The sequence below is a fragment of the Mytilus trossulus genome, chromosome 12, assembly GCF_036588685.1.
Source record: "Mytilus trossulus isolate FHL-02 chromosome 12, PNRI_Mtr1.1.1.hap1, whole genome shotgun sequence".
Lineage (NCBI taxonomy): Eukaryota > Metazoa > Mollusca > Bivalvia > Mytilida > Mytilidae > Mytilus > Mytilus trossulus.
Genome location: NC_086384.1, coordinates 8,768,878 through 8,794,567, shown reverse-complemented (window position 1 = coordinate 8,794,567; position 25,690 = coordinate 8,768,878). Strand labels below are relative to the sequence as shown.

Here is a 25,690-nt window from a genome sequence, read left to right as displayed (position 1 = left end):
TCTTTACAAATGGTTTGGGGATTATGTTGACTAAAACCACCAACCCACTTAAAAATCGTATGTTTTCCCGAGTTTCAGTTCTACTTACATTTTAATGATAACAATGAAAAGGGCCATGTATATGAATATCGAATTTGTATGCTTAGTGTCTTTCAGCAAATAACAAGAATGTGTCCATAGTATACGGATGCCCCACTTGCACTTTCATTTTCTATGTTCATCAGTGGACCATGAAAAAAGGGTCTAAACTATAATGTGGCATTAAAAGGAGAAAGATCATATCATAGGGAACATGTGTACTAAGTTTCAAGTTGATTGGACTTCAACTTCATCAAAACTACCTGGACTAAAAACTTTAATCTGAACTATCCACTTCCATTTTCTATGTGCAGTGGACCTTGAAATTGGGATCAAAACTTTAATTTGCATCAAAATTAGAAAGATCATATCATGAGGAACATGTGTACTAAGTTTCAAGTTGATTGGACTTCAACTTCATCAAAAACTACCTTGACCAAAAACTTTAACCTGAACCTAAGAACGAATCAACGGACGCCCAGACCAGAAATCATAATGCCCCTCTATTTTGGGCCTAAAAAGCAAAGTTTTTTACTCATAGCCATTATAATATTATAATAAGTCACTTTTTAAAATATAGTTAAGAGTTTCTGTATGATTATGATAGTATGGGCTGGATATTCCCACTAAAAGATTAAATTGAATTACATTTTTATATTTGATCATTCGAAGCTCAGTCTTACCCTTATATGAAACTTTTTGTATTATTGTATTATTTTTTATGTATGTATTCAATGCAAAACACGCATTACATGTTTTTCTGCATATCTTGAAAGAACATTGATTAGATATTGTTTTAAAGATATGAACATTTTCTAATTCTCTCTATTTCTTTGTAGATTTATTTGTTAGAAGTGAATGCTGCAGCAACTAAAGAGTGAGTTTGCCAAATGATTTGGGGACAGTTGTTTTTGTAAGAATAAAATTTGTTGCATTAGGCTAGGCCAGCTGTTTCCCATGGGTAGATGCTTTAGTTTATGTTCAGCTTTATTTACATTAGAGGCTAAGAATAAAAAAAATAATGTGTAGATTTTGTGTGCAACAGGCATATTTAATTTATTTCTTAGTAATGATCTCAAAATTCACTATGTATCCAAAATGGATAAATACTTGGTCTACAACGTTAACTGAAACATGTTGGATTATAAATTTAAATATGTCAATACTTATGTTCAAGAATGAATTTAAATTATATGCTTATAAATATTTCCATTTGGTCAATTATGTACATGTGCCATGAATACTTTTTAATTTCTAAATTGGCAACTAGCATGCAAGAGATTGACTTGGTACACTCCTTGAAGGAACCTAATAAATCAATTTAATCAGGCATTGGTTTACTTTTTTTCGACTTGAACAATAAAAAATGTTAAATATAAAACTGGTTTAATAATTTCTGTACTTATTACAGTAGTATGCGACAACATTTAAAAACATCTCATTCACAACTCTATAATATGTTGTAATAACATGATTTCACATGCCCCTAGTTAACACACGTAAGGCTTATATCACCTCTACACACACTCTATACTGAAACAACAGTGACAATAAGTCTGTAGGTGTTCCTTTTGTATAACTTGACTGGAATCTGGCTGGAATATCTTGACACCAATATATTGTAAAACCTCCAAATCTAGAACTTGGTCCATTTTAAACATTATCACAGCCTTTCTAACAGTTTATTCATTTAAATTGACCATGCCAAAGTTGTTATCTGTACAATAAGTACAATCTGGCAGCTCATTTTCACTTTGGAAAAGTTCCAGCAATTTCAATTGATTAAATAAAACCTAAGTTATTGTTTGGTTAACTATGTTTCATAGGAGCCGGCGTCACTGAAGCATCTTTTATTGATGCATACGCTGATCCTAAATGTTCTTTTGCTTTACTATCTTGATCTTCATGCCATGTGACTTTCTTTGCATGTTGTTTAATTGTGTCCTGAACTCGTTCATCAATCATTTTCTCTGTTAGAATACCATCATCTGATGCATAAGCTGTTGCCTAAAACACAAAAGTGAAAAATTAGGATTTATAACATTCAGTAGAAGGTAGATGTGCAAACATTAATGTTTAATCAAAGTATTGTGTATACTAGTAATACCATTTTTACTGAACTAGTACACATTTTTATTTTGATCAAGCCAGCCTCATGGTGTGGGATTTTTCTCGCTGAGTTGAAGACCTGTTGGTGGAATTTGGCTACTCTCTGCTCTTTGGTGGGGTCAGTGTCTCTTTATAATATTCCCTTTTCCATTCTCACTTTTAAAGATGGCTTCATTATACAATGTACAAATTGAATTGTATTCAACAAACACATATGCATTTAGGCAACATTCTAAAATTGGAGTTATGTTAATTGAATATTCATCTCATCACACTATATTGTTAGAACTATCAAAGGTCGTGGTGAAGTCTGGAAGGTATTAATATCAAGCCAGCTACATGAGACTTGTGTTTGCATTTGATGTAATATGTAATCCAAAAACCAGAATTCTAACTTCATTTTAATATTGCAGTTGATTTCAAAGGATAGCAAAAATGCTGTATACTCTACAAATATCTTGTGAATTAAATTGAGTGCAGGTTTAAGTGTTTTGGTATTCACAAGACATTTGTGTTCTATAGATTTTGTGCTCAATGCAAAAGCAGTTCATCAACAAGAATGTTTTCTCAGTACATGAATGCCCCACTCACATTATCATTTTCTATGCTCATTAGTCCGTGGGGTCAAAACTCTTCTTTGGCAGTTAAATAAGAAAGATCATATCATAAGGAACATGTGTACTAAGTTTCAAGTTGATTGCACTTCAACTTCATCAAAAACCATCTGGACTAAAAACTTTAACCTGCTGCGGGACGAACGGACAGACAAATGAACAGACAGATGGATGAACGAACAGACATACAGACAAGAAAACATATTGCCCCTCTACTAGGTTGGGCATAAAAATCTTAAATATTTGATTTGCAGGAGCAGGAAAGTTGAAGAAATATTTTATAACAAGAATGTGTCCAAAGTACATGGATGCCCCACTCCCATTATCATTTTACATGTTCAGTGGACCGTGAAAATGGGGTCAAAACTTCAATTTGGCATTAAAATTGGAAAGATCATATCATGTGGAACATGTGTACTAAGTAACAAGTTGATTGGACTTCAACTTCATCAAAAACTACCTCAACCATTTTTTTTTAACCTGAAGCGGGACGAACAGACAAATGAACAGAAGGATGAACGAACAGAAGGACGAAAGGAGGCACAGACCAGAAAACATAATGCCCCTCTATTATTGTAGGTGGGGCATAACAATTTAGAATGAATTAATTTATAGACAAGCTAGACCAGAAAAACAACGATTACAAAATTTAAAATTTTTAAAAAAGCACATCGAAGAGAGTTACTCTATTTTTACCAATCCCAACAGCCTGTAAACTTTGCAGTAGTTTGAACCAGCATACTAAAGCAAGTGTGCTACATGTAAAACATTTCCTTAAGTCTGACAGTTAAAATCAAATAGCTCTGGAATGACACATAAAAAAGGCATCTTCCTTTTTTATGTTTGAATACCAATTTATTTCAATTCCAACAGTTGTAAAAAGTCAATCCAAACTCGAGCTCTTTACATGTTATACTTTAGAGTTGTAACATATTTTTAAATAACTTAAATCAGTTTAAGTCCTGTCTTTACTTCAAGGGACAATAAACCAGATTTTTTTTCAAAATTCAAATTATCTTCCGTTTATTGATCTCATAAACTACTTTTAAGGAAATCAATCTAAGCAAATATGGAAAATGTTTAATATTTTTCATTAACAAAGTCCAATTACTCTGGATTGACAAAAATAAAAATCTTGAATAACTTAGGTAGATTATTAATGCCTGTGAACATGGTGAATATATTTAATGTTAATAAATCATAACAAAGTTAAGTTATTACACAACATTTGAGGAACTGTCTGACAGATGAAAAATTGTCCACGACTGAAGTTCTAAACTATAGAACAGAATTTTTGAAATACAATTGAATAGGGATATTTCTTCATTTATTAGTTAAAGAAAGTTTAAACCAATTTTGTCAGCTAGACCTACAAATTTAGCAAATAGAGTCAACACATCATGCATTTTTCTTTCTCTCAAATTTAAGAATATAAATAATAATTCAATACTATAAACTATGTCTATACTAACCTGCCATGCTACACCTAATTTTGATATCTCTCTCCCAGAGAGACCCTCAGCTATTGCTGCTATTTCTGCACATTTAGCACTATAATCAAATTCTGCTACTTTCAATCTCCTAATTAAAAGACAAAAACACAAGTTTCAGAAAAAATTACCACCAACTATGTCTAAACATAAATTTACATTGAGTATAATATAATCATTATCTTATCAAATGTGGATATAATTATAAGCTGATGATCACTAAAACAACCTATAATTTTGTACCTTAAAACTGTTACAAAACTCTACAAGATGAAAAATTGCAATAAAAGGTTGCACTAAGAATAGTTATTTCCAAGTATTAATGGAGAATAGTGTTTGCAATATTTATAGCCTTGTCACTTTACTGATTATTTTAATGCAACCAGTATTTAAATACAACCTGTACAAGTCAGGATCTTGTTAAATATACGACTGCAAATTTTTTTTAGGTTGGTATAATGCTATGATGTCATTGTCTGCATCTTCCATGTCGTTCTATTAAGTCGCATTTGGTTACTGGACAACAATTTAAGGACTCAATTTTTGTTTTGTATTTTTCCAGTGTTACTTTTTGAAGTATATGAAATAAGTATCCTTAAAGTCTGATATGTATTTGTTAATCTTAATCCTACAACCAAAACAGACCAACATACTGTAAATTCAGAAATTATTGCAAGGTTTTCATTGGAGTGAATCATGCAAATGGGTGAGTATTGGTGAGGAACTAGCATTATGGTATACCATACATATATCTGTAGGAAATTTTTCCTGAAGTCACAATAACTCATCTCTCATTTTTGTATTTTCTTAAAAAATCACAATTATAAATTAACAGAATAATTTCTGAATATACAGTACACAAGCTTAAGAATACTCTCTTTTATTCCATTTGCTGAAGGCTGGACTTAATGACCAAATGTCCATTCTATTGTCATAATGTTACTGTCAGTTTTTACCTAGTTCAACAGAACAACATACCTTTTTCCTTCTGCTGCAGGTTTGAGAACAAACATATCAAAATATTGTCTAACTAATCTTTCTCTTTCTTCTAGCGTAGGTACATCAAACTCCACCATTTCGTCTAACCGATCATTGATAGCCCAGTCAAACTGTTCAGGCTGATTACTAGCTAATACTAACATAAACCTGTAACCATAGTAACATATTAAACAAAGACTTAAAACTTTTAAATAATTGAAATATTTTCAACACTACACCTAAGGAAATTATATTACAGATTTTGACCTTTTTATTCAAGCACTAACATGTGTTGCTTCTTTCTTATCCTTTAATATATATTTGCTATTTGACATTAAATGAGCCAAAATACATGAATTTGAAAAAAGGCATATATATCATTTGTATGTAAATACTTATTCAAAACCTTGCACTGAAAAGCATGTTCAACATGTTGAACGCCAATGATTTATAACAGAAAAAAATGAATGTTTATTGGACTTTTAATTTTACATCATACTACATGTATATAACCAACTAACCATACATCGGTTGAAAAAAATCTACCCAAATCATATTATTCTATATGGCTAATTACTGTGAATTAAATCATGTCAATACAAATCTTTATTTTTTATACTCTGACTCTGCTTTTACAATTAGGCCTAAATTAATATATTGTTTGTTTCCCCAATCCCCACCCTGCTAAGCCATGTGTGGGTAGGTAGGAAGGGAAATAATTTTATTTTTCCAAAAAGCTAGAACTGGCAAGACTCAAAATTGGTAATGAATAATATATTTGACTTAGTTTTGACAATGAAAGTCGGACATTTTTGCAGGGTCAGTCCGGAAACGGGATACGAGTTCAATATTTCTAGAAGACTTACTTATTTGATTGTTCTCCTGTTCTGTACAGAAAGGCATTTAATGTCGCTCTTAAATCTTCACTGATCATTTCCTGTAAAACAAAATTATCCATTATAATCCTGAGAAATCTTTGAATACTGAAACAAAATGCAACTTAAAAACTAGTAATATTTTCTATATCTAAAAACATTAAGTCCAAATATCTTCTGGTCAAACATTGAACAATAAATCTGTCTTTAGGGCTATTCCAGAAAAAAATGTATGGGGGGGTTGGAAGGCACTTTATTTTTATACCCATCACCCACTTAATTACATTTCATCATAGGACAACTACCCATACAATTCATTTTTAGTTTGACCCACTACCCATATAATTTTAAAAAGTATAAGCTAGCTTTTTCAAGTTTACAAATAAGCAACCAAAATTATATACATTTTGATACCAGAAAATGGCTATACTGATGACAGTATATATATGTTAATAAGTTTTCAAATTCTTAAGTTTTTTTGCACTTTTGCCAATATCAGATATTTGATATAAATTATTGGTGACTATTTTTTTTTTTAACCTGTCCCAAGTCAGGAGCCTCTGGTCTTTGTTAGTCTTGTATTATTTTAATTTTAGTTTCTTGTGTACAATTTGGATATTAGTATGGCGTTCATTATCACTGAACTAGTATATATTTGTTTAGGGGCCCGCTGAAGGACGCCTCCGGGTGCGGGATTTTCTCGTTACATCAAAGACCTATAGTGACCTTCTGCTGTTGTTTTTTTCTATGGTCGGGTTGTTGTCTCTTTGATACTTTCCCCATTCCCATTCTCAATTTTATTTCAAGCTTAACATTTTATATTTTGTCCTGATACTCTTGGCATTAAAAATAACTTTTATTGCAGATGTCTGCATAAATGTGTTTTGTACTAGTCACTGTCAGTGTCATGAAAATAAACAACTATTTATAAAACTATCATATTGCATTTATTATTTAAAAGTGTTTGAGTAACCTCTAAATGTTTTTTTGTATTGCTGTTGTCTGATGTTATTTCTTTAAAAGCTGTGGTATATTTTCATTAATTTCAAATGATTTAAGTGGTGTGGACATTCTGCTCAAGGACTTGAGAAAACTTCAATTCAACTTTTATAAGTATTAAAATAGTCCTTTGAAGCATCTGTGAGTACAGAAATATTTTCAACTACATGTACAGGTTGAACACTATAACAGAATATAACCCATCATAAAAAGAGGCAGGCAATAAATTCCAAAAGGGTCAATCAAACTCAAATGTGAAAAAAAATATAGCTGTTCCAAGCTATTGCAAATAAAGAAAAAAAAATGGTAAAAGATATGAACAGAAATCCACATATAACACAACTAGAAAATGGAAACGGAGCAACATGTACCCCAAAAACATTGTTATCTCAGGTGCTCTGGAAGGATAAGATCCTGCCCAACATGTGGCATCTGTCATAATTTGTTCAACATATGTATAAATTCAGTTACAAGTCTCATATGGAGGAGTTGGGTTTGCACAGTATAAGTTATCTCCCCTTGGATGCATTGGACCAGGATTAGTTTGCCAGATGCACATCTTCAGGTGGTATAAGACAAATGCAAAGTTTCATTGATCATATGTGATAAAGAATGGTACTTAAAAGCTTACATTCACAAACAGACCAAAGCACTGGGTGATAACTATATACATTCAAATATAAAAAAGTAGATGTGGTATGATTGCCAATTAGACAACTAACCAAAAAAGAAGATGTGGTATGATTGCCAATGAGACAACTATCCAAAAAAGTACAAAATGACACAGACATTAACACTTATAGGTCACCATAGGGCCTTCAACAATGAGAAATGGCCATACCGCATAGTCAGCTTTAAAATTTGTAAGGGTTCCGTGGAACCCAGTGTCTCGCCTACTTTTGCTGTAACTCCCAGGCTTAACAAAAATGAGGAAAAAAATCAATAGAACTATTCCTATTGATACTATCTTTTGATTGTAAGAAGCTTCTGTCCAAGTTTGGTAAAAATTTCAGGATAGTTTATGAATCGAATAAATGTTTTAAACACTTTCACTGCAGACTGTATGTAATGTTAACTGTTAAGTCTGTTAACTGTTAAGTCCATTTATAAGTAAAATACAGATACACAGGTACCAAATATTAACAAAATTTCCTTTCTGGACACTAGCTTTTGATCATAAACAAACTAAGTCCATTTATAAATAAAATACAGAAAAAATGGAATTTTATTTTTTGCAAAAATTTACTTCTGGATACTGTCTTATGATCATAAACAAGCTTCTGTCTAAGTTTGGTAGAAATCCAGTATAGTTTAAGAAAGATATTCAAATTTTAAAAACTTTAACCACAGAGTGAAGTTATGTTTCCTTACAGTAAAACTAAGTCCATTTATAAATAAAACACAGAAAAAACGGAATTCTATTTTTGCAAAATTTACCACTGGATACTGTCTTATGATCATAAGGCCACTTTTTTTTTATTAGTTGGTTTACGGGATACTTCTTAAAAAAGGAAGGGTAGGAGGTCGAAAAAAAATTAAAAATAAAAACAATGAAAAAATGTAGGGTAGGAGGTCGAAAAATAAATAAAAATAAAAATTGGAATGAATACTGTTTTTTTAACCAAAAATGGAGAGAAACAAACAATGACATTACTCTACATAATAGTAATATAATCGCTGGAGTATATACACTCAAAAATGAGTCCACTCCTTGATGGGAAGATAGATAGATAGATACATGTAGATATGATAGTATTATGCATTTTGTACTAAACATGTATGCAGATCGTTTCATAATTTGGTATTGATTCTTGCTGTTTTAATTTAAATTTAATGTGTTACAAGGAGTCCAATGTCAACGTAGATTGATGAAAGCATGTCCCTGATGAAAGGGATGTGTCTTTACCAATTGCATTTCTCATTGTTCTGTGTATTTATTTATCAAATTTAGATCAGGGAGTGACAAAATTCCTCATAACAAAATACAATCTTATTGAGGAAATACCATATGCGCTCTGTATGTCATATGCCTTCATATGTGGTACATGAAAACATGTCCTTCTTAGGCTTTTTATGCTATTTTACACTGCTTTTAAAATTAATAAAGTATTAGCTTATATAATGTATCTCGAAGTGTTCTGTGATTGTCCCTTTTTATAAATGTCGAAGTGATTTTAATTGTCAGGCATTCTATTACAGTAATACATGTTCTGATTTTGTGTTGGGATCTTGTTCACCATATCCCATCTCTGTTCCATTAAATCTTAATGGGTACGGTGGGATGGTATTTAGGTATTTATATAATAAGGCCAATTAATCAGACACCCATCCCTGGCAGCAAGTTAAAAGATTCTTCCCTTGAGTGACGTCTGGCAAGGCTATTTGTAACAAATCTTGGATGCCAGAAAGCCTTGCCAGACGTCACAATTATTTGGACTAATACCTCATATATGTAATGACAAATGGAGCTCAATCCTCAAGAAACTAAAACAACCCCTTTCGACGGGTTTCAGACTTTCTGATCAACACTTGAACCAAAGTTGACCCGCCGTCAACCTCACTGACTGTCTAAAACAGGGTTTCAAGTTAGCGGTTGTTCGACCTTTTAAACCAAACTTCCCAAACCATCACAAAAATAATTTTCATTTTTATTATTCCTGACTGCGATGTTTATTTTGTTCAACCGTTAGATTTACACCGAAATTCTCCAAGGCAACAATATTAAAATCGTATCTGTCGTATCTGGTCCTCCATTTCAACTTCTGAAGCAAGGTTGTCGGCTCTCCGAACTTTCCCGAAGTCCTGCGTGTAAAATTGATTGCCGAGTTTATGAGCTTAGGTCCTTGCTTGGAAGTTGCCTCCATTTTCAACTGGTTCCTTTTCACCGCATTTAAACATGATGAAACTTTGACTGAACAGGGAACCGCCGTTCAACTGGTTCCTTTTCACCACATTAGATCATCATGAAACGTTGACTGAACAGGGAACCGCACGGGATTTCCGAATCCACTCCGAGGGTATTCCGACTGGAAGAAGAAAAATCGATCTTTTTTAATGATGTTTTTATTTTTATTTGTACTTCTTCAAACAGAAAAAGGTCGGCGGAATTAAAAAAAATCTTCAAAATCGTTTTTATTTTTATTTCAAAATCGTGAAAAACAGGGTCGGCGGATCCGTAAACCAACTAATAAAAAAAAAGTGGCCTAAACAAGCTTCTGTTCAAGTTTGGTAGAAATCCAGTATAGTTAAAGAAAGAATTTCAAATTTTAAAAACTTTAACCACAGAGTGAATTTAATGTTTCCCCGCAGAAAAACAAAGTCCATTTATAAATAAAATACAGAAAAAATGGAATTTTATTTTTACAAAATTTACTTCTGGATACTATCTTACGATCATAAACAAGCTTCTGCCCAAGTTTGGTAGAAATCCAGAATATGTTAAGAAAGTTATTAAATTTTCAAAAACTTTAACCACAGAGTGAATATTTGTGGACGCCGCCGCGGACGGAATGTAGGATCGCTTAGTCTCGCTTTTTCGACTTAAGTCAAAGGCTCGACAAAAAGGCCCAGATAAGACAAGGTAAAACAATTCAAACAAGAAAACTAACAGCCTTATTTATGTAAAACTAGAGGCTCTAAAGAGCCTGTGTCGCTCACCTTGGTCTATGTGCATATTAAACAAAGGACACAAATGGATTCATGACAAAATTGTATTTTGGTGATGGTGATGTGTTTGAAGTTCTTACTTTACTGATCGTTCTTGCTTCTTACAATTATATCTATAATGAACCTTGCCCATTAGTAACAGAGAAAAATATTTGGTAAAAATTTACATAAATTTACCGAATTAATGAAAATTGTTAAAAATTGACTATAAAGGGCAATAACTCCTTAAGGGGTCAATTGACCATTTAGGTCATGTTGACTTATTTGTAGATCTTACTTTGCTGAACATTATTGCTGTGTACAGTTTATCTCTATCTATAATAGTATTCAAGATTATTACCAAAAACGGCAAAATTTCTTTAAAAATTACCAATTGGAGGGCAGCAAGCCAACAACCGATTGTCCAATTCATCTGAAAATTTCAGGGCAGATAGATATTGACCTGATTAACATTTTTATCCCATGTCAAAGTTCCTCAAAATGCTTTGGTTTTTGAGTTATAAGCCAAAAACTGCATTTTACCCCTATGTTCTATTTTTAGCCGTGGCGGCCATCTTGGTTGGTTGACCGGGTCACGCCACACATTTTTTAAACTAGATACCCCAAAGATGATTGTGGCCAAGTTTGGATTAATTTGGCTCAGTAGTTTCAGAGGAGAAGATTTTTATAAAAGATTACTTAGATTTATGAAAAATTGTTAAAAATTGACTATAAAGGGCAATAACTCCTAAAGGGGTCAACTGACCATTTCGGTCATGTTGACTTATTTGTAAATCTAACTTTGCTGAACATTATTACTGTTTACAGTTTATCTCTATCTATAATAATATTCAAGATAATAACCAAAAACTGCAAAATTTCCTCAAAATTACCAATTCAGGGGCAGCGACCCAACAACAGGTTAACTGATTCATCTGAAAATTTCAGGGCAGATAGATATTGACCTGATAAACATTTTAACCCCTGTCAGATTTCCTCTAAATGCTTTGGTTTTTGAGTTATATGCCAAAAACTGCATTTTACCCCTATGTTCTATTTTTAACCGTGGCGGCCATCTTGGTTGGATGACCGGGTCACGCCACACATTTTTCAAACTAGATACCCCAATGATGATTGTGGCCAAGTTTGGTTTGATTTGGCCCAGTAGTTTCAGAGGAGAAGATTTTTGTAAAAGTTAACGACGACGGACGACGACGGACGACGGACGCCAAGTGATGAGAAAAGCTCACTTGGCCCTTCGGGCCAGGTGAGCTAAAAAGGAATGAAAAACAACTTTGTCTGTAGGAAGTAATATGTTGACAATTAAAGTTTGGTTTTAACAGTTTTTTTGGTAAAATTGTGAAAACCATCAAGATGAAAAACAGCAATAAAACAATTTCCTTTTTTATCTGGTAAACATGTGTATTGTAAACCCATGTAAATAAACCCATGAAACCTTATCTTCTGCTGTCAGATGTTAAATAATGTTGGATATTGTGTTAAACAAATTTATTCAAAAAATTATAAGTCATCTTCTTTTAGATTTCTGGTTTCTAGCTCCTTGTCTACTAATTTAAGAATGTCAGCTCAATTCTTCTGTTGTCGTGTGTATGAAACATTGAACTTCTCAAGTAGTTTTTTAAGTTATATAACTGTCAGCTTTCCTAACAAACGATGTGAGAATGCTTTCTTAATTTCAGTCTTTTTCACTGAATCCTCCTTTTTATCTTCCCTTTTCCTATAATGTATGCCCTTATTTCATCAGAGCTGACCCCAATCAAATTCTCAACATTGGTGAAATCCCTTTCATTTGAGAATAAAAGTCCGCAAATTTCCCTAATCCATTGGATTGTAGCCAGGAACAAACAGCGATAACATCCCACTGTTCTGCCATGCTGTTTCCATGAGGTAAACAATCTGGTAACCGATCATGTTATATCAGGGAGAACAGTTGAAAAAGAAATTCTGGAAACCAGTTACTACTCTGACACTTCGTATCTCTCTCCCTTTTAGGAGCACCGATATGCATATATAGTTCCATTCGAAACTCTCGGGCATTATCCAACGGATTTAAAATGCGCAAAAAGTAAATAAAATCGCAGAATAAAACACGTTTTCTATCGATATTTGAAGGTTCTATCAACTAAAAAAGAGATTTTCTTCTCTTTAGGTACAACCACCCATCTAATTAAGTTATGTAAGAGAACAACTACCCACACAATTTCAATTCCTCCTCCCCCCATCACCCATGCAAAAAAAGATCAACTGACGTCCAACACCCCCATACATTTTTTTCTGGAATAGCCCTTACTAAAATATACATGATATAAGAAAAGTGTTTCTTGTGATTAATGTGTCACTTTAGGAGTTGTATCAACAAGATTGAAAGACAGATCAACAGACCAAATTTGAACTTGATCATGGTTAAACTATAAAGCTACTGTAAACCAACTTATTTTCCTAAGGCCAAAAAAAAATATATGTCTGTTTTGTCTGCTGCCAAGGCAAATAAATCAGGGTCGGAAGGTCGGGATTATTTTTTTTAATTTTTGCACTCCCTGTCAGATTTGCAGTCCGTTAAATGTCATGTTTGGTTAAGGTCCTGTACCCCAAAATAATTTAATCCCTTTAACCCTTTCACCGATTGCTGCCCAGACAGAAGCTACTCTGAGACGATGGCTTCCCTGGCTACTATTACTCAAGTGGGAGATCTTCATTATAAATGCCAATAAAAACTTATTTGTAGTTATGTGTGTATTTATTTCATTCACTAACATCATGTTCACAGTTTTGTTCATGTTTTGATAATTTTTTCTTCATCAAATATTTACATTTTCTAATTTTCGGCATTATTTTGATGAAATTCTCAAAATTTTGATCTTTCACCCCAAATCGTAATTTTTCAACACAAAACGGCAAAATTTTGAAAAAATTTATGGAGCTGTACAAATTCCTCACACTGAATGATGTCAAAAAAGAATACTAGTATGGCTTCAATTCTTCCATATTCTTTCAAAAAAAATGTTCCCCCATTTCAAATTCTCGTAAATTCTGTAAATTTCCTCTGATTTTGACACGGTTTTCAACAAATGGAAGCGCCATGTTTACACTTTCATCCAGGTATTCATGAAAGAAAGATAACTCATGTTTGCACTGTTTTAAGCGGGAAACATAAAAGATGTATTCCGATCCCGGTAAAACGGGACTCATCGTTAGCTGTATGAAGCGTGAATCCCAGTAAACTGAGACTCATCGGCGAAAGGGTCAAAGAACCTTTAATGGAATAATCCTCCAGGTGCCGACATTTTTTAAACCTTAACTGTAGCACATTTGTGCTGGGAGCAGCCATTTTGATTGTTTGGGCATAGTAAGATACGGATCTGGATCGGAAACGAATTTTTCGGGACCGAAAAGGATTTTTTCCGGATTTGAATAAAAAGATCTAGGGTCGGGGGGGTGGGGGGTTTGAGTCAGGGTTGGTTGGGAAACAGGAAACAAGACATATATTTTTTTGTGTTTTTTGGCCTAATACTTTATCTAACATGTCCAGTCCACCTGACAACTTTTCAATTTTGCAATTTTCTAATTTACTTGATGTAATCAAATATAAAAAGATTCAAGTTTTTTTTTTAACATTTTCTACTTACGAATGTTGTGAAAAATTAATTGATTTACTGCAGTATATAACAAATATCAAATCCTATTTTTACTTACCTTACTTCTCTTCCTTAAAAAGGCATCAGCTTCATCTACAAATAATAATACCCTGAAAAGTATAGAAAGAAGAATTAGATAAATCTAATGATATAGTAACATTTATCATGTCTATTGGGCCACAATCAGTAGCAACTGAGGTGTTGGTAATACTAGCTGTGACTTTTTTTAAGGAGTAGATGAAGCACACTTTTCAATAAAAAAACTGTGTTTTTTGTTAACACTGGTTGATGTACATGATGTATAAATGTGTAAAAAAAAAATGGTTTATAAAAGTCATTGTGAGTCTTTTCTTATTAAGCATGTGTAAAAGCAGTGACATTTATACAGTAATTAGGCCTGACTCAAACCCCCCGACCCTAGATCTTTTTATTCAAATCCGGAAAAAAATTGTTTCCGGTCCGATCCAGATCCGTATTTTACTATGCCCAAACAAAAAATGGCTGCTCCCAGCACAAATGTGCCATAATTAGCGAGTTTAAAAATGACAGCACTTGGAGGATTATTCAATTAAAGCTTCTTTAAAGGGATTAAATCATTTTGGGGTACAGGACCCTAACCAAACATGACATATAACGGACTGCAAATCTGACAGGAAGTGCAACAAAAAAAAAAAAAAAAAAAAGAAATCCCGACCTCCCGACCCTGATTTTTTGGCCTTGGAAGCAGGAAACAGACATATATTTTTTTTTGGGCCTTAGACAAAAAAAAAGATATTGGTAAAAGTTGGCAAACATTTGGATTTTCATTTAGGTCTTTGAAACAAAAAGTGTGTGATTACATACACCTTATTTCTAGAATTCCAGAAATTTCTGCATGCATTTTTTATTGTGATTATTAAACAAAGAACAAAAAAGTAAGTTACAATTAGAAGATGCTGTATACAAATTACATTTGAATGACTCCTTTTTTTTTAAATATAACCTATTGCAATTTTGGAAAACTTTCTAAATTGACATTATTTATATAACTAACAAGTAAAAGTTATCAAGAATGCTCTGGTTATTATTCACAATATTAACCCCATCTTACCCATTTCTACTTGTATTTGCCCAATCAAATACTTTATGCATAGCTGTTACTCCTTCTTTACCCATAGGTGCCACATCTCCTCCAGTCATTATAGCATAGTCCATACCAGAGTGTTTAGCTAAACTCTGCAAAAATAGAGATTTATATGTTATAAATATATATGACTGATCAGAGGTGGATTTAGAGGGGGCATGGGGCCCAACTTCCTTCCTTTAGAAATTTAAAAAAAAAATGGTTGATTATGTAGGGAACCACTGAAGCATGGCTGGAGCAGGTCCCCTATGAGGCAGTCAGTGGGCCCTCACTTATGAAAATTTCTAGATCTGCCACTGCTGATTAGTTTAAACATATTTATTTCACTGCTGATTGATTGATAGATGCAAATATAACATGCATCACCAGGAAAATATCATGTTAAAGATATTTTATCAACTGTTTAATATATTTATTCACTCAGATTGACATGCCTCAATTAATTATAACCAATAACTTATTATTCTCAATTCATTTGACGGCACACATTTTCATGGATTACAGATAATTGCATTTTTGATTTTGGGGTTTTACAAAATCAGCATGCAAGCTTATGAAAAATGTGCACGTCCTTGAACACATATATCAGGGGTCACAAATACACACCAAGATAAGCATTCCACAAATAAAGTTGATTCCACAGAGAGCTATTATGACTACATACAGTGTGATTTAAAATGTAAATTTCATAACAGAAAAGTCTTTTGTAAGGGAAATAAAGCATGTCCATCCAGACGTAGACAATTGTATCTCTGTCTGGACAGTTTAAATTTCCACAAAAGAAAAACAACCAGAATATAATGGAGAAAAGTTGGAAGTTTAACAAGTCTGTGTCCATAGGAAATGCACTATCATTTTCTTTGTTTGTCCATAGTATATGCACTATCATTTTCTTTGTTTGTCCATAGTATATGCACTATCATTTTCTGTGTTCAGTTAACCGTAAAATTGGGGTTAAAACTCTTATTTGAGATTTAAAATAAAAAGATCATATCATAGGAAAGATGTGCACTAAGTTTTAAGTTGATTGGACTTCAATTTCATCAAACCATACCTTGACCAAAAATTTTAATCTGAAGTGGGACAAACTGAAGGACGGACAAACAATCGACCAACAGACACACAGACCATACATAATGCCCATAAATAGGACATAAAAATAATGACTTGACCTGGGCTGAAGTTGACTTACTTTGGCAAACATTGTTTTCCCTGTACCAGGTGGTCCATGCATCAATATGTTTCTATAGTAACCTTTGTTCTTTTTTGTATGTCTTGTTGCTATGGCAACATCTCGTAATCTCTCTTCAAGTGATGGCTACAAATCATAGAAAGTGGACATTCAAAAATCTATAAATGTATGCATAACAATAGCCAAAATACAATGTAGTTTGACTTTTTCAAATATATCTAGCTAGGTCAATAAAGATCTCTGGTACAACATTTTTTTCTTCAGAAACAACATCATTATAATTTGAAAACCATTGGTAGAATGTTTCATATATTATTGCATGAAAGAAAAGCCTAAAGTGCCATTTTCAAATATACAAGGAACATAACTCCAGAACTGTAAAAGTGAAACTCTTCAATATCGATCTTGAACTCAAATTTATTATCAACATATTAAAATTTAATGACTCAGCAGATGTACAGTATAATGATGCAACTTAAGGTGGTACGCAACACTTTCACTAAAATTTGGCTTGTTTAATTTTCATAAAATTTCGACAAAGAATTTACTTTGACCCTTTGACAAAAATATAAAAATTTCAAATAATTTGAACCAACCATTTTATCAGAAAAATAACACTGGTTATACAGCAATTTGACAAACACCAAATTTGATAATTGAGAAGCTTAATAATACCTTTAATAACAACACAACTTCATTAAAGGGTTTAGCTGATTTTACAGAGTTATCTCCCTGTAGTGTTAGGTACCACCTTAATTTGCTTTGTATATGCATGAATCAATGTAAAGTTTTTTTCAACAACTAATTTAAATCTGTACAGCTAATTCTTTCTGCATATATGACTGTAATTAAATATTTCTTTTTCAATCAAGTTATTTTTTGTAAGTCTAATAACATATCTAAGTCAGAATCAAAATATTGTATACGATTTTAAAGTCTGTTTGGCAAATTTAGAAAATTCAATTAAAAATTTATTTCAACATACCTTAAGTATAATACCTTTCAAAGCATCTTCTGGTTTAGTGACCATTCTTTTAACTGTCTATAACAAACAACACACTTTTATCATCTATGTATTACATGTATAACAAACAATAAGGTTTTAATAATGTCCATCTCAAAATAAAATCTGTATCTTTGTGTGCAGAAATTTCTATTTCATTAAATATTTGTCACCAAAAGTAAAGAGAACAATCTATCAACAGTAGTTTTAAAATATTTACGTCTCATACCATGAAAAAAATTATGGAGATATAAACAAATCAAAAATACTTATACTGTGGATTCATTATAATTAGTTGGATACCAATTTTTGTGTATTTTGTGGGTACTGGTGAACATGGTGAATAAAATTGAAAATGGGAATGGGGAATGTGCCAAAGAGACAAATTGGACTTCAACTTCATCAAAAACTACCTTTACCAAAAACAGACCGATAAACATAATGCCCCTCTGCTATCGTATGTTGGGGCATAAAAATTGTGGAGATATTAACAAATCAAAATTACTATAATGTGGATTCATTATAATTAGTTGGATACCAATTTTTATGTATTTTGTGGGTACTGGTGAACTATGAATTAATGTTCAACGAATAACAAATTTTCCTAATGTCATTAATGTAGAATTCCACAAAACCAACAAATTAGATATCCATGAAAATCGGTACCCACGAAAATAACTGAATCCCCAATAAGTATTATGTAAGATATTTACTTTGATTGGATGTTTGACAGCCTCTACTGCAGTGAGACGAGATGTTTCTCTGACTAGTGAAGGTTTCCCTAATCTGGCCTCAATAAACCTCGCACCTACTCCAGTTCCATACTTTGCACCATAAATACCAAACGCCACTAGTGTTAAACCTGCAGCCTGAAATCATAATGTATTGGCAATAATCAGTTTTATTTGGCAATGAAATGAGAGATTATTTCGCCAATTAATTGCAAAAGTAGTTATTTAATCAAAACTAACAAAAAAATGTATTTGATAAATCTATTGGATATGGTCATTACAGTTTTAAATTCTATAAACTCATGCTAGAAATTATTTCAGTTTTTTCTATTCTCTGCTCAATACAACTCAAGTCATTTATTCACATAAGTATACCACAATTTTAATTCTAAACTGCCACAATTTACTTTATTTTAATTCATCACTAGGACAAGAAAAATATATAAACATATAAAACTGAACTTGCTAAAAAGGGGTGTGGTCAAATTGTCAAAATACTTACAGTGGCTGCTACTTTATCCCAGTCTGATATAAAGGCTTGGAAACCAGTACCTAAAACTGAACCTGCAGTTCTGAAAAAAAAATATATAACTCTTTTATAGATAACATTAAAATTGAAAATGGAAATGGGGAATGTGTCAAAGAGTAATTCTTAAATATCATAAAATGTAAGAATTCTCTTTAGATAACATAATATTTCATATAATGCTGTTGGTTTTAAGTAAGGCAGCAATACAGGGCACATTTAAGATATTTCTTTTTATGTGTCATGTGTATGTATAAATGTTTAAAGTGACTTAATATACTGTGGATTCATTTATTTTCGTGGGTACCAATTTTTGTGGTTTGAGGAAAACTTACATATTCGTGGATATTTAATTTCGTGGTTTTGGCAAAGTCTACACTCATTCCTTTACAAAAATTTGAATTTCATTGAACATTTGAATTCGAGGTTCTCCTGTACCCACGAAATCCACGATAATTGGTATCCAACGAATATTAATGAATCCACAGTAGATTAATCACATGTCACTGTAATAAACAATTTGGTATTCATGATCACAACTTCATGGTAAAGTTTCTTTGTATAAATATAAGTGGCAAAAAATAGGTTGATTATATAGCTAGAGAATCAGTGAAGCACGACTAGGCCCCTTTATGAAAATGTCTGGATTCACCACTGTTTTAAGTGATTTTCTTTTCAGAATTGCAATATGAAATGTTCTTTTTCTTGTCATGTTTGTTGAAAAGTAATTCAAATAATATAAATTAAACCATTTCCTTACTTAATAGATTCCAATACAGTTTCTCTCTGTTCCTTGGCTTTCAGTCTTATTTGATCTCGTATTAAATCTTGGTTTTCTCTATCAACTACTGCTTTAGCTCTCATTTCTGCTTTCACTCGAGCTTCTTCATTCTTTCTTCTTAAATCAAATTCATATTCTAAAGTGGCTGAAATATACAAAAAACAATTATCTGCTTGTTCACCAGTTTGCTATTACTTACAATGATAATCATTGATCGACGAAAGCGAGAAAAGTAATCGAGTTGAGATGATCAATGATAATCTGTTTGTCGCTTTTTTACCTATTATGACCATGTCAATTTCATGAGCAACGTCAAGTGCCGCCTTAGTTTGTAGCGATAATTTTCCATCTCAAGTGAATAGCATGATATGAAAACTTATCACAAAAAAATATCAAAGGAAAAATGCACACAATGTGATATAAACAGTATTGTCAAGAAACTTAGCATTTCCTATAACAAATCAAACATATACACATGATACAAATTATAGTCATAAAATATAAATTTAAATATTTTGTAATAAAAGAGTTAAAAGTCGTTTTTGTTTTTCTGAAATTTTATCCATCTTCTTTAGTTATAACTTATCACTGATGCTGTTATAACTTTATGTCTAATCCTTTTTACTACAGTACTTTTACAAATAAGACAGAATATGTTTAAACTTTCGTGAACTAAAACTTTGTATCTCTGTGCAAATGCATTCATTTGACAAACAAGAAGAGTAGGTTACATGGGTTCTGAGTCTGGTGTGGTTTTTAGTTACATGTATGAGTCTGTCAGTTTACACCTCTATAACATGATAAATGGTATAAAAATATTAGTATAATTACATTTGACCTACAAGATGAGTATGTAACTAGTGTTACAAGTCTGGTGTGTTTTTAAGTAATGAGTCAGTCAGTTTACCACCTATAAACAGTAGAAATATTAGTAAAATTACATTTCCTCAGTTGCTCCTGTTTTGCAGTCGATTCTTCTTGTTTTCTGAGATTTTCTTCATTAAGTTTTGCCTGAAATACAAATTGAATTCATCAAACTACCTTTCATTATTTAACATCAAGCTTAAACTGATACATTAGTACAGGATTACCTTTATGGAGCATTGTGTATTTGTTAATCAATTGTCATCATGATCATAGAGTTGTGAACTGTTTAAAAAAAAAAAAGGATTTTTTAACATTCTTCTTTTTAAAGTATGTTTTTGTTATTTCTCTTAAATATTACATTTTCTTGTATTATCCATATTCTTGCATTGCAGATACGGAATGTAAAACAGAAAGCTTGAAAAACTTTAAAAAAAAATATCTGTGTTTCTGCTAAAATGTTGAAAAAATATTATATAATTATTATCTTATTCTTATAAATTTTTGACTTGTTTTTAGTGCAGAAACAGTTAAATATTTGGATAGTGCTTTTTAATAAATAACCAAAAAATCTTAGGGTGGGCACTTAGTATGAAAAAGGCTTGCAGTAACACAGAATTTTCTTTTTATGTCAGGTCCAATATAAACATGAACAAGGGCTTTTTAATTTCAATTACATAATTATGTTAAAACATAGGTATGCTTGATAGAATGTTCATATCAGAACAGAATATCAATAACTATGTTAAGAAATCATTGAAAAGTAGATCTGACAGTGAATGCTACAAAGGTAGGGAGAACATACTCAGGGTTTAACGAGTTCCTTACTTGTTGTGATAACTGATCATCATAGCGTTTCCTTGCCAGCTGATCCTGGAATTGAGCTCTCTGCTGATGTTGTTTTGTTTCTTCAACTAATGTCTTTCTTCTTTCCTCTTGTACAACTCTTGCTTGCTCTATTTTCAGCTGTTCTATTTGGCCTTCCATTTCCTAAATAAAAGAGTCAATTCAAAAATAGCAAACGGAAAATACAAAAATGAATTAAGTTTTTAAAAGTTAAAACTATATATAGGTGTTTTGAGGCAGTACTATGGTAGTTTAAAACAGGATTGGCTTGGCAGGCAATATCTTATAAAATATTTATACATGATATGATAAAAATGGTAATATTGTGAATGCTATCAAACAGAAAGATATTGAACTGCATAAAAACAGTGAGTTGGACAAGGCAACACTTAGCACCAAGATTTCCTCTCAAAAGCAAGGATGTTTATGCATTGTTGTGCAAAGCATAACCATATTAGAAGAATTTGATAAAAATTTGTTGTTAATCCAGCATTTCAATTTTAGCAATGACATTAAGGACATTAAATTTACAGTATCCATACACATGTTACATGTATATGATGTATATTAAAAGAATCTTTTAACAGATTTTTAATTTTTCAATTGAATATTTCATGTTTTGTGACACACTACATGTAATATATATACATCATTAGCAAAGTTTTAAATGTTTTATACTGTTCAATGCATTTTTTTAAAACTTATTTTATGATTAACCTGTGTCTTACAAAAACTGTTACCACTAACCAGCTAACTATCTCATCAAATGTACAGTTGAATTTCAGTTGTTGTCGTTTGTTAATGTGGTTCCCAAATGTTTCTTGTTACTTGTTTTTTTTACAATGTATATATAGATTAGAATGATGGTTTTCCTGTTTGAATGGTTTTACACTAGTCATTTTTGTGGCCCTTTATCATGTGTATACCTTGCTTTTTGGTGAACAAATGTCAGCCAAGGCTCTGTGTTGAAGACTGTACATTGACCTATAATGGTTTACTTTTACAAACTATGACTTAAATGGGGGAGATCTTATTGGCACTCATACCACATCTTCTTATATCTAAGAACACATACATCTCTTGTATTAGACAATAGACAAAATTCCACAATACCTTAAGCTTCTTTTGATTTTCAAGCTGTAAAGTTGTCTCTTGCATTTTAGATAATTCCAATGCTTCTTTGGAGTGTTCTGAAGAAAAAATATCATATTATAGAAATGGTCATATAGATTTTTGTATCATGTTTAGGCCAAAAAATATATATGTCTGTTTCCTGTTTCCAACCGACCCTGACTCAAACCCCAGACCCTAGATCTTTTTATTCAAATCTGGAAAAAAATCGTTTCCGGTCCGAAAAAAAAACGTTTCCGGTCCGATCCAGATCCGTATTTTACTATGCCCAAACAAAAAATGGCTGCTCCCTGCACAAATGTGCCACAATTAGCGAGTTTAAAAATGACAGCACTTGGAGGATTAATCAATTAAAGCTTCTTTAAAGGGATTTAATCATTTTGGGGTACAGGACCCTAACCAAACATGACATATAACCGACTGCAAATCTGACAGGAAGTGCAAAAAAAAAAAAAAAAAAAAGAAATCCCGACCTACCGACCCTGATTTTTTGGCCTTGGAAGCAGGAAACAGACATATTTTTTTTGGCCTTATTAACTATTCACAGTACACCCAAAAATATAATAAAATACCATGATTACCATGAGTACAGGAATTAATTCATCATTACCTTGGGAAGTTATTGTAAATATTTTGCACTAATAAATGCATGCATTTTTTTTGCTGTCAATGAAAATTTTATGGTTAAATTAGGTTTCAAAATTGAATAAAAATTCCCTCTGAAAATTAAAACCTAAAGAAAATGGCTTCTCAGCATAATGATGTCTCAGTAAGGCATGACTTTTCTGAGGAAAAATCGGTTGATTATAGAGAATCACTTTCAACATGATTGGAGTGCCCCTCCCCCTTTAACCCTCTTGCTGCCGGAGGGACACATGTGTCCACACCGGCTGTGCAGGAGTGACACATATGTCCAAGGTTAAATTTAAGCAAGGTTCTCATCATTGCAGAGTCTCTTTCAATTAAAAGATCCAAGATTAAACAGTGCTTTGTTTTTGTTCAACAGGTTGGGCACAACCCACCAAATGGGGAACTGTTACTCAAATGAGTAACAATCCCTCATTTGAGTAATCATTTGGTAGTGCTAAAAAACATTTTTTTCTAAACTGAGTCTTTTTTCGTAAAATGGCACATATTCATGAAAAATGCAGGATATTTTCTAAAAGATGATTATCCCTATCTTGATTTACTGAGAAGATACAAGCCTATGAAAAATCAGAAAATTTGACTATTTTCAAGGCTTTTAACTTTTTCAAAATCCATAATAAAAATATAGTTCTTTGGAAGAAGTTGTTCCATTTTCTATAAAGTGGTGCCATTTTAACTAAAAAGACCCATTTTTAGAAAATATTGTTTTCAGCACTATGAAATGATTACTCAAATGAGGGGTTGTTACTCATTTGGGGAATAGTTCCCCATTTGGTGGGTTGTGCCCAACCTGTTCAATGGGTCCCAAATGTAAATCATTATGTCGTGATGTCATATATATCAAATGCGGTTGTTTGGCATGTTATGTCAGATGTCAAGCTGTCACATTTCCTGGCATATGAAATGCAACCTTGAAAAATGGGCTGGCAGCAAGAGGGTTAAGTTACTTCATTGGCCACTAATAAAAATTTCTGGACTTGCCACTGCATAATCATCTAGTCCAAATAATTATGACGTCTTGAAAGGCTATTATAATTTTTTATTTGACGCCTTACATCAACGTCATAACGCCAAACTCATATATTCAGTTGGACTTTGATAGGGAATTTACTGCTTTATAAAAACGTTTAGCTGATTTCTCCTCAAGATGCTTCATTTAAGGTGTATAAAATATATTTTTGAAACAAACTCGGTACATTTTGACCAACCTGAATTTCAGGATAATGTAAAACAATGGTTCCAGAAATTCGGGTTTTACCGAGTTTGGTGTAAAAATTATTTTATAATCTCCTAAAAAGAAATCCGACAAACGTTTTAAAAAATGCAGTAGACATGTTCCCACCTCGGATGGAATTGTTCCTTATATTATTATTTCTGTAGGGATTAATTGGAAATATTTTCGTAAAACAAACACATAAAAGGTAAGAATTTTTATATATGCATTTTGTTTTAGCCTTCTTTGAAAATTTGATGGCTAAATTGGGTCTCAAAGTTGAGAGCAAAATATGCTCTCCAAGTCCAACCGAAAATGGCGGCTTCAGCTTTATGACGTCGAAGTAAGGCGTCAAAGAAAAAAATTATAATAGCCTTTCAAGACGTCATAATTATTTGGACTACATAATCATCATGATCATTGCCTGGCGAGTACTCTACAGCAACATAATTATGACATGCACCACTACAAGTACAGATTTAAAAATTGACATGATCAGACTGGGAACATTTACACTATAGAGTATAGTCAGATAATATGGCCTAGTGGCTAATGAAATTTTATGTAACCTTCGATTTCAAGGACATTGTTTCATCAGCAATTTGTCATGGTTGCATTTATTATTTCTCAAACTAATAAGTCATATAAATGTAAGGGATGACACTTAACTTGTACTTACTTGTAGCTTCCAATTCCTTAGCTGCTTTTGCTGCTCTTTCCAGGGCTGCAGAGTCAAATCGGTATGCATCCATTTTCGACTGAGATCCATCTTTTCCTCCCTTGTCATCGCCATCTGGTGGTGCTGGCGGGTAGGGGATTTGTGGTGGTTGAATATTCTGTCCCTTATTTGTACCAAACAGCCACGACATGTTTAATTCAGGTCCAAAACCTTCTTGGACTGTAATACAGAAAAAGCTTCTGCAAACTCACGTGTAGTAAATTTGGCGATCTTGCGCAATCACTACATCCGGTTTTTTATTTGGTAGAATCATGTTCGGATAGTTATGTTGTGCTTCCGGGTTTTATGTAAATTTATAAAAAGTGCAGAAAATAATTTATACATTGTTTATGGTTTTTATGCTGTTTGTATTGCAAATGATTTGTTTTTGCGTTTTAATAATTACAACAGTTGAAGTTTCTACTATATAAATTAATAAAAAAAATAAAAATTAATAATAACTTTATTGC

General features: G+C 32.3%; 1 protein-coding gene across 1 annotated transcript; it reads right to left on the bottom strand.

Moving 5' to 3' along the window:
• Window positions 1-1,447: 1,447 nt before the first annotated feature.
• Window positions 1,448-25,466, bottom strand: LOC134692039 (ATPase family AAA domain-containing protein 3-A-like). The gene is made up of 15 exons (XM_063552392.1): window positions 25,182-25,466; window positions 22,624-22,700; window positions 21,493-21,654; window positions 20,742-20,811; window positions 19,780-19,945; window positions 18,996-19,065; window positions 18,476-18,631; window positions 17,745-17,801; window positions 16,760-16,885; window positions 15,535-15,659; window positions 14,503-14,554; window positions 6,136-6,206; window positions 5,270-5,437; window positions 4,274-4,382; window positions 1,448-2,085 (listed from the first exon to the last, which is right to left on the bottom strand). Exons 1-15 carry the CDS (start codon window positions 25,369-25,371, stop codon window positions 1,888-1,890), a joined length of 1,797 nt encoding a protein of 598 aa, XP_063408462.1. The 5' UTR covers window positions 25,372-25,466; the 3' UTR covers window positions 1,448-1,887.
• Window positions 25,467-25,690: the final 224 nt, after the last annotated feature.